Here is a 10,248-nt window from a genome sequence, read left to right as displayed (position 1 = left end):
TGAGCTCCAACACATTAGGTCAGCTGGTTTCAACACTGTACAATGGCTGCTGGAAAACACAGCAGCCGGTGGAAATGTTCAGATTTTCATTGCGATGGCCCAAAATAGAAAAGATCAGAAAGGAGTAAATCAGATGCTCACTTAGGTTACGTTTTTCTGATGAACTTAGGAAGGTAAGACTGAGATGTTTTCAATATGTAAAAGAACAAACAGGGAAGACAAAGAAAGGAAGACTTCAAAAACATTCAGGTATTTAGTGAAACAGAATCTAAAGAGGAGAATGTGAAGGATAGGCTGAGGTGGAAACCAATAATTATCCAACGGAAGAGAGGAAGATGAAAGTTGGCATAATATCCAAAATAAAATAAAAAGTTTTGTGAACACGTGTTAATGTATTCTGACTCCGATTGACCATTTCAAAATAATCTGATCACAAACAGATAAAGTGAGAAACTCTTTTAATCTTTTCATTTAATTTCAACAATCGACCAAAATAAAAACTCCTGCATTAGTGAATGGCATTTTGGTGCCATTCACTTATGCGAAATACAATGAGAGTTAGGTAAGCATTAGGTTTTTCCTTTCATTTCTAAAATATTCCCTATGTACATAAATATTTCTGGACAGGTCTTTGTTCATTAAGGAAAAAATTTTGTAGTAATTCCTCCATGCCTGTATGTGGCGACGTAGCAGTCGCTGTAATACACCATAAAAATGCTCATGCAAATAAAGTTAAGCTTGTTAAACATTAAGAGTTGCTTAGAGGCAGTTACTTAGTATTCATTTGTAAATTGCTCTTTAAACTCAGAATCTCTCTGCCGTCCTCACACTGAAGATCTCAGTTGGACCTTCATGTGATAAGGTTTTGGCGTTAGAGTGACTCCATAGACCCGAGTAAAGTCGGGTTCTCCTGCATCCTCTGGCCAGATGAACTTAAACTTCTTCAGCAGAGTCACGATGAAGAGGAAGAGCTCCATTCGAGCCAGACCCTCTCCCAGACAAACCCGAGGACCTGGAAGACAGAAAAAAAGATGAATTTCACTGACTTATCAACTCAGATGTACAAAGATGTATTGGTGTCATTACAGAGAGAGAAAAGGTAGGATTACATTTCCCATAAAGAATAATCTCAGAAATCTTGTAGGAAAAACAGGAATATTTCTGAGCTCCAAGTCAAAAATTTGCATGACGGGAACACAGAATTAATCTCAGAACATTTCTAGAAAAAATCTGGGAAATTTCTCAACTCCAAAAGATGAAAATTTACGAGAAAAACTGAAAAGTCCCAGAAGAAAAAAAAACTTGACTGTTTTTTCTAGAAAATTTCTGAAATTAATCTCAAAATTTCCCAGTTTATTGGCAGACATTTACTCCTTTTATTTTCTATCTACGATGGCCCTCATTTCATTTTACCTGCAGAGAAAGGCATGAAGGCTTCGGGTTTGACAAACTCTCCCTGTTCATTCAGGAAGTTTTCAGGGTTGAACTCATGAGGGAATTTCCACTGTCCCTCTTCTCTCAACACTGAGCCCAGATTCTGGACGATCATTGTACCCTGAAACCAAACAGACAACATGATGGCATTGCTGTTCCTCTTAGGAAGTCATTAATGTTTAACTCACTTTGGGAATGGAGTATCCCATGAGCTCTGTGTCCTTAGTGGTGCAGTGGAAGACACTGAGAGGAACCGTGTTGGCAATCCGCTGGATTTCATGGATCACAGCCTGATTTAACACAAATTTTCTATCATTAAATTCAAAACAGAAAAACAAAAGAGCTTAAAGTTACAATTGGAAAACAGTCCAAGCATACGCATTTTTAAGCTCCAAAAACCAGATTTTTAATGCAAATATTTGTTAAATTTATAAAGTTCTTCTGTTTGTCTCTTTGAGATGATACATCACAATCAGAGTTACAGGGCCAACCTCTGCAGCTGAGTGCAGCATCCCAAAATGTAGGACTGCTTTTAAAAAACTGCTTTCTCTTTTGTTGCTATGAGTCATGCCTGACGTTCTGAATAGAAATCAGAAATAAATCATCTGATGCGCCCTACCTGCACATAAGGCATGCTGAGTCTGTCCTCGAAGCTGGCCCGATCCTTCCCCTCCAGCACCTGGTCGATCTCCTGCTGACATCGCTCTGAGGAATCCAGTGTTGCTGCATGTTACTGCACAACTTAAAGCGTAATAAAATACACTTATCCCTATTAATACTGAGTAGTCAGACGATTAAAGCAAAACTGAAGCAGCAGTGAAAACAAACGGTCACAACGATGAAAGAAGAAATTGTTTTCTATTTTGTTTTTTCTTTCTTTTTCTCTTTCCCGAGCTTTTCCAACTCTAAAATTTCCCCTTTGTGGTCAAATAAGATTCTCAGATACACTAAATAAATCTGTGACAATAAGACTATGACCCTTGGTTTTTATGACTCAAAGACCAAGTGTCATAGTTCACCTCAGATCTAAATATTTAAATACTTGGTCAGCCTAACACCATTTTTAAAACATAGCTAAAAAAGGAGTTACCTGACCAAACAAAGACAAACTCAAGCCTATTTTAATTTTCAGGATGTTAAATTATTGTAACATCATTTCATTAGTCTTTATAATAAAACTTGATCAGACAGCTGCAGCTGATAAGAGTCCTGTCCATCATCATCATCATCATCATCATCATCATCATCATCATCATCATCATCATCATCATCATCATCATCATCATCATCATCATCATCATCATCATCATCATCATCATCTACTGTAACTCTTAATACAAGATACAACAACATTTCATTTCCCTTTGGGATCAGGAAAGTATTTTTGAATTACAACAAAAATGTTCTGCAGGAACATTTTCATTTTTATGTTTTATATCATGCTTAAATTTTATTGTTGCTCTTTTAACATATATATTATATTAATTATAAGTTTATTTACTTCTTTACAGAACTTTGTACCATCTTGTATTTGAATTGGCTTCCACATCAAATTGTACTTGGGGAATTTATTAATATTAATGTTAATTGTGGTACCAATTCAGCCCCTTCCTCCCTTCTTGGATGGCGACATTTATCACAGATTTTTGTGACCATTTGTGTTTGCAATAAACAACAAGAAGCAGAAAGAGAAAATGGATGTTTTTGTAGAAAACAATAAAAAGATTGCTACATTTAACCTGACACAAAAACATTGCATTTATAGGCATGTAAGCGTTTTTGAGGTTACCTTGTATGTGTGGGTAGTTCATCAGGTAGAGAAATCCTGTGAGCAGAGTGTTGGAGGTGGTGTCCGTCCCAGCAAAATGAAGATCCAGAATGTAATTTGTGAGCAGTTCCTCTGAAAATGAAGAACCGTCATCCTTCCTCTGCAGACGGGGACACAGAAAAATGTAAAGGCAAACTAAATTTAGATAATTACCTTTAGTTATAGTGTAATAAATGCCCCAGGAGCACCAGAAAATTAAATCCTTCAGTCATTTCAAATTAAAGTCAACTTATGTTGGATACAATCTACATGTATTTTTGCATTTCCGTCAGGCATACATAACTAAATCAATTTAGACCTGTTGTGAAATCTCAGGCTAGTTAGCATGGCCACAGATGATGAAGGATAAACAGTTTTCCTGGGATGCTAAATTGTTTCTGCAACATTAGCACATTTAGCAGCTCTTACGTAAGCATAATTGACAGCACTAACATCCTCCTCTTGGCTCTGATTGGTGCATTTCAGACGCAGGACGTGGATGAGATCTGTCTCATATCATACTGCCAGGACACAGTGACAATTTTAACATATTTGGTAAAAACTTTTTTTATAAAAGTTACCCCAGATTTTTTTAAATCTGTCTAAAAGGCTCGTCTCACATTTACCCAAAAACATTCTGATGATTCCAAAGAATTTTTCTAAAATAATTTGCAGGCTGATGAGACAGGAGTGGAGTTTTCTGGAGCCTGTTGGTTCTGTTACATCTGATAGAAATCTAATACCACACACCACTTTGGGAAAAGATGATCATTTGTGGTCTGATGGGCTTTGAGTTTAGTTTTCTGATGTTGTGAAGCCTGACTGAACACAGCTTTTATGTTTTAAATAGAGTTGACTTTTGTTACATACACACCTTATCTAATTCATCCAGGTAGCAGTCTAGGAAGTCCCGAGGCTCACCGGGGACTTTGGTCTTCTTGTGCTCCTTCACCAACTCCATTGCAATATTCTGACAAGTCTAAACAGAAAAGTCATTCAAAGCAAAGAAATTTAGAAAATTATGGAGATTTCTATCATGCATTTTTACATTAGCACCCAAAGGCAAGAGGCAGGTGAGATCCAGGAAATGCTGTGTTTGTTTGTTTACCTGAAAGTGACAGATTTACTTTCACAAGTGAAGCATTATGGTTTGGCTATAATGCTCATCTCCCCACCCCAAATGTGTGTTTAGTTTAGTGGAAGCTTTGTTCCATTACCTTATAGTTTCTAAAGGCTTTTCTGAATGGCAGTGGCAAACTGCGAGTTATGGGAAGAGAATCGTAAATCTGCAAAGAGAAACAAGACATTAAGTTATACTCCTCACAAATTCTGGCTTGTTTCACACCAACTGGTATGAACAGATTTATTTCATAAGTATAGCATCTGAATTCAAACAGGAGACTGATCTGATCTGGCCTGAACTACAACAAGCAAATACTACAATTTTAAACTGAGATCAGACAGAAAGGCTTTATTTTAACAGATGAGGTCAAAAGATTTGTTATAATGAATATCTGACAGAAATACTTGAGTTATAACCGAGATTAGGCGCTTCCCATCGTCTCGGCAGGAACAATTAAAATATATGATTTAGTTCTAGCAACTCAGAGATGGATTTTGACTCACCATTGCCCAGGGTCCGTTGGTAATCTTCGCATTCTCGGTGAAGCACTGAACGATAACTTTAATCAACTCATCATCGTATTCGTAGCGTTTACCAAACAGAACCTGGCAGATGATGTTGGAGGCTGCATTATGGAACATAACCTGTGGACTCAGTGTGCCGCCTGCAAAATTGATCAAAACCAGAAAATAATTTGATTAAATAAAATAAATTAAAATGAGAAAAAATTAAGAAACAGATCGTTTTTTGATCATGTAAATGTTGCAGAAAGTAAAGTATCCTCAGACTCAAAGATGAAATACCTGTGCTCTGTTCTAGAGTTTTGATTGTGTATTGAATCTCATCATGAATTCGATCTTCCATTGACGTTTTTCCGAGACCAAAGTTTCTCAGGGTCATCAGAGCAAAGCGCCGATGCTCTCTCCATCTCAGACCATAGTCTGCCAGAATCACTCCTGAAACAAACGTGGGAACAAAACAACAAAGATTTACACTCACAAAATATATTTTATACATATTTATGTCAGATCAGAGCTGAAAGAACAGAATGGATTACAATATATTGGCTTTCCATGCATAAGTTAGTCACCATTGAGTAAAAACTCTGAAATATTTAGATGAATCTCAGAAAAATTCTAGAAAAAAAATTGGACATTTCTCAGTTTGAACAGTCAAAAATTCAGAAATGCTGAGATAAATCTCAGACATTTTCTAGATAAACTTTGACATTTCTGAGTTTCAAAACTCAAAAATCTTTAATGTTTGAAATTCAAAACTGTTCAAGTTTTTCTAAAAGATTTCTCAGATTAATGAGATTTTTTGCAAAAATGTTCTGACTTTATTCTTATATTATTTGGACTTTATTCCCGTAACATTATGACTTTATTAGTATGGCCCCGATACTCCATAGTACTCTAAGACACTGCGTTTTTGCATAAAAATGTGTTTTTCTTATAAAATCTTAAAATTTTAATTCATATCTTCCAAGAAGTTTAGCCTAGAAACAACAATGGCTCGTTCCCATTTTTACGCCACCTGAAATAATTTTGGAGTTTCTCATTTCTCTTTATCTTTCTGAAAAAATAGAAATTATTGACCAGATGCTGGCGGCAAACTCGTTTTCATTCTGGGCCACATGAAGATCACAAATGTTCTTAAAGGGCCAGTTGTGTCAGATTGTATCAATAAACTTGATAAACTGTTAGAAACGTCTCTGCACTTGATTCTTAAGTTCTTCTAAAAATGAAATAATATTGAACAGTTTCAAATTGATCAGGCCTTCCAGAATTTCGCAATTTTTTCAGTGATTTTTTTGCCAAAACTTTTCTGGTGCAAATTTAGAAATATTTACAAGAAATGTTGCAATATTTACGCTTAAGTGTGATGATAAATGTGACTTTTTGCCACTTGCAAATAATTGATCACAGACTAGAACTTATCATCAAGTAAGACCGAGGCAGAAGTGCAGAAGTAAAATATACTGCCACCTGCAGGTAGGAGTTGCCATCACTTCCAGCCAATGTTTTTGACCATTTTCCTGGAAATTTTTCAATAAACTCAGTTTGTTGAAAAAAACTGTCAAAATTTGTTGATTCTGGATGAATTTCCATGATATTTAAGTACAGACCTTTATGCATAAATAGGCTTTATTTATGCATACTTCTAGAGTCTAGAGGGCCACATAAAAAGATATGGCTGGCCAGATTTGGCCCCCAGGCCTTATGTTTGACACTTATGGCTCCCTCCTAATCAACTCTTAAATGCTTCTGGGATGTAATACCTACCTCTATTCTGGGTGACATCATTTACAAACATGTCTTGTGGTCTTCCAGCAAAATCAGCACCTTTGGCCACTATGGCCTCCTTCATGGCCTTCAGCCCGTTGAGGACCACAGCGGGTCTGGGACCAAAGAACAGACTGTATACATTTCCATACGAGTTTCTGAGCTGTTAGGAAAACACAAAATGTCCTTTTAACAGTTGACACCAATATTAGAAACATTATTAAACCAGTGATGTGTCACAGTTGGACCATTTTCAGTGAAAAATCCTAAAGCACTGCATTAGAACAATCACATTTCATTGAGTTTTATTATTTTATTATATTTTTCTGTTCAGCTATTTTCCTGTATGCGAATAAAAGTCAGAAAATCTGTTGTGCAGGGTCATTAGAAATTACAAAATAGTTTCAAATGTAGAAAAAACATTGTTTTATGAATAGGTTGTCTTAAAGTCTGTCCAGATGATAGGATGCAAATTATCGTCTCTTCACAGATTCACAGATAAAGGAGACATTAACTGTTTTGCTCAGAATGCATTAATTTAATATTCAATGTAAAAAGAACAGCATTAACTGGTCCAGCACTTAGCTTACAACAAAAACAACCCCAAGTCTGAAAATATAATGTCTGAAGCCAACACACATACTTTAAATGAGTCAGTATTGAAAATTAACACTTGAAATGTCTCAACCTCGTTATCTTTCAATAAGGTATCATTAATCAGTCGGAATAGTAATTAGTTCACAAAGGATACAAATGACAAAACACTCCCTGATGGAAACATGCCAAATGTGTAAGAAGTCAGCTCTGACTGACTTCACGTTTACGGACAAGTAAAACTTATTTTTCTGAGCAAACTGGAGCTTAAAGGCTGGAAATGCAGGAAAATGTTGAATGCATTTGAGTTTTGTTCTGATCATATCAGTAAAAAGACTGAAGAAAAGCAAAATAGATCAGAAATAAGATAAGGATTTTTACATGCATTAAGAATAACGTGGGCTGGCTGCTTTCCAAGAATGCACCAACTTGTTACGCAATGAAAACCTCTGTATTCAGCAGAGGGAACACTGCTTACACACAGCGGTGGGACGTAACAAAGTGCTTGTACTTTGGGACTTTACTTAAGTACATTTTTCATGTATCTGTACTTTACTTAAGTACATTTAATTGTGGGTACTTTTGACTTTTACTCCACTACATTTACAGCATTTAATATAGTGTTTTTACTTTTGCTATAGTATATTTTTATCTGTTTATTTGTACTTTTATTTAAGTACATTGTTTGAATATTTTCTCCACCACTGCCTACATATGTTAAACTCTGGTACATTTCAGAATCACTTCTTCAAATTTGTTAGAAACTAAAGCGTTGTGCCAGCAAAAAGTATAATTTCAAAACATTTTAGATTTGATTTCTAAGAGCAACATTAAAAGTAAACTTATGTTTCTTACCCTCTCCAAGTCCTTCAGTGGGTTCTCCTGGCTGAGGTTTAAAAGGTTTCCCAACAATGGCAGCGTGGTGGGCCCAGGGGGAAAGTTCTTGGGTCTCCGAGGTTTGAGCTGGAATAACAGGAATAAAATGCAGAGGCCCAGGAGAAGCACAGAACCCAACATGATGGATGGGAAGCTCTGATGGACTGCAGTAGAAGTAGTCCTGCTCTCAGTCCTGTTCTTAGTCCTGCTCTTAGTCCTGCCTCCTGCGGTTGTGTTCTTTGTCCCTCTGTCCCAAAGGTGGGGCAAAGACAACCAGGTCACCCACTAGCAAAGGCTAGTAGATGCTAGTAGATGCCAGTTTACTCAGCTTAAAGCTGCAGTAGGTAACTTTAACAAAAATAAGCTTTTCCATATTTATTAAACGTTTATTAAACATTATTATAGTGTCACCATGTTGTGACAGTATAATACAAGACAGATGATCTGTGAAAAGATTCATCTCCTCTGCTTCCACCCTCTGCTGCCATCTGAAGAAATGCTCCACTCCCAACCAAAATCAACAAATCAGAGCCAGGAGGAGGGGCTTAGCGCTGTCAATCAATGCTGCTTAATGTGCTAACAACTTATTGTTATATTTATCGGTAACGCTTTATTTGTGAATAAGACTGTCATGACGCCGTCATAAACACGAGTAAGTCTTCATGAATATTTATGACTGTGGTCATAAAGTGTCAATCGGTAAATCATGACACTTTTTATTACTTTTTTTTTTTTTTCCCAACAGGTTTTGTTGGCTCTAGTGGCCTTTATTTGAAAGTAGTTAAACAGGAAAGCGGGGGAAGACATGCGGCAAACGTCACCAGGCCAGGAATTGAACCTGCGACCACCGCCACAAGGAATAAGGCCTCAATGCGTGGGTCGTGCCCCGTCCCCACGCCACCACAGCACCCCAATCATGACACTTTTTATACAAAGTTGACATTATTACAAATGTCTTCGTTATGACAACTTGACATCAACCAAGAAATCATGATCCGGCATAAATCTGTCATGAAAGTATTACTGATTACACTTTAAAAAATATGTAGCTTTATGTTATTAAAGCTAAAGTGTCAATGAGTTCACAATGAATTCTGCTTCATGATATTTAGTGTGAATAGGACATCATCCTCAAGCTTTGAAATGCATTAAAATGAACATTTAGAGTAATAACACACAAGAGTCAGAATAATGTAACACACGTCCATCTCAGGATACAAGAACATGCCTCTAAGGACACTGGGAAATCGTTTCCACTCCTGCCTTTTTCTTCTTTCAGTTTTTTTAAGTGATAACTTTAAAACTCTAGTTTATTCAACTCTTGGAGGTTTGACAAAATTAATAAAAACTTAACTTCCTACTGTACGTTTATCTTTCAGAAACTCACATTTCGGTTCAAAATCAAAAACTCGCTAAATTTATTTGACTTTAAGAGTAGAAGACAGTAGACACAACTAAATGTGGCCCACATGTTTTACAGTGAACAAGATAAATACTGCAGCTTTGACCTGTTTCCAAACGTTTTGCACTGATGACTAAAAATCACCAAGATGAAAACACTCAGGGCCACAAGTAATTGTTTTTCTTTTTTTCAACTGAAGTGCAAAATAGCTCTATGCTGAATTTTTTTTCTTTCTACCTGCTCTGCAACAACTTTAATTTTAATTTAAAAAGTTAGAAAAGGGCTCTCAAAGTTGTACAGTTTACTAATGATTAAGATACCATTTTTTTTTTTTTACCAGTAACAGAAATGAGAACTGTCTGTGATAAACCTTAGCTGTACTCAGCCAATTTTAATTATTCATTTACAAACAGATTGTAAATATTACCTATATGTTTAAAATTGAGTGAAACAAATTTAATGTAGAAAATACTTTGCATGGAGAAATGTTTCACTGGTAAATGTAGGAAACCAGCGCCCTCTGCTGCCAATGGCGAGCATTACCCTGACTGTTAATTGGACTAAATGTAATTGCAGGGCTTTATAAATTCACAAAGCCCTTCATGAAATTTTTCTAAATTGATTTCACGCACAGACACATAATTTATTGGGTTGTTTTGCTCCACAATAATACACAAGTGAACCCAATGGACAAAATGATCCCTGTTTTCAAAAGAACTCCGATACG

General features: G+C 36.3%; 1 protein-coding gene across 1 annotated transcript; it reads right to left on the bottom strand.

Annotated features, from left to right (window-relative positions):
* Nucleotides 1-441: 441 nt before the first annotated feature.
* Nucleotides 442-8,565, bottom strand: LOC122835287 (cytochrome P450 2F2-like). Its single transcript, XM_044124209.1, has 11 exons — nt 8,099-8,565; nt 6,650-6,812; nt 5,168-5,320; nt 4,868-5,028; nt 4,459-4,527; nt 4,116-4,220; nt 3,224-3,362; nt 2,054-2,139; nt 1,623-1,724; nt 1,414-1,555; nt 442-1,012 (listed from the first exon to the last, which is right to left on the bottom strand). The coding sequence occupies exons 1-11, from the start codon at nt 8,258-8,260 to the stop codon at nt 825-827; spliced, it is 1,470 nt and encodes a 489-aa protein (XP_043980144.1). The 5' UTR covers nt 8,261-8,565; the 3' UTR covers nt 442-824.
* Nucleotides 8,566-10,248: the final 1,683 nt, after the last annotated feature.

Source organism: Gambusia affinis, linkage group LG08 (assembly GCF_019740435.1).
Source record: "Gambusia affinis linkage group LG08, SWU_Gaff_1.0, whole genome shotgun sequence".
Lineage (NCBI taxonomy): Eukaryota > Metazoa > Chordata > Actinopteri > Cyprinodontiformes > Poeciliidae > Gambusia > Gambusia affinis.
Note: the sequence above shows the minus strand (reverse complement) of the source record. Positions and strands in the feature narration are given on the sequence as shown.

What these genes read in the sequence shown, in the direction of transcription:
- LOC122835287 (XM_044124209.1), bottom strand. Translation starts at nt 8,260, where the DNA reads ATGTTGGGTTCTGTGCTTCTCCTGGGCCTCTGCATTTTATTCCTGTTA. An exon ending in AAGCCTTTAGAAACTATAAG is followed by an intron (nt 4,221 to 4,458) that starts GTAATGGAACAA and finishes TTTTCTGTTTAG; the next exon opens with ACTTGTCAGAATATTGCAAT. An exon ending in TCAGCATGCCTTATGTGCAG is followed by an intron (nt 1,725 to 2,053) that starts GTAGGGCGCATC and finishes GTGTTAAATCAG; the next exon opens with GCTGTGATCCATGAAATCCA.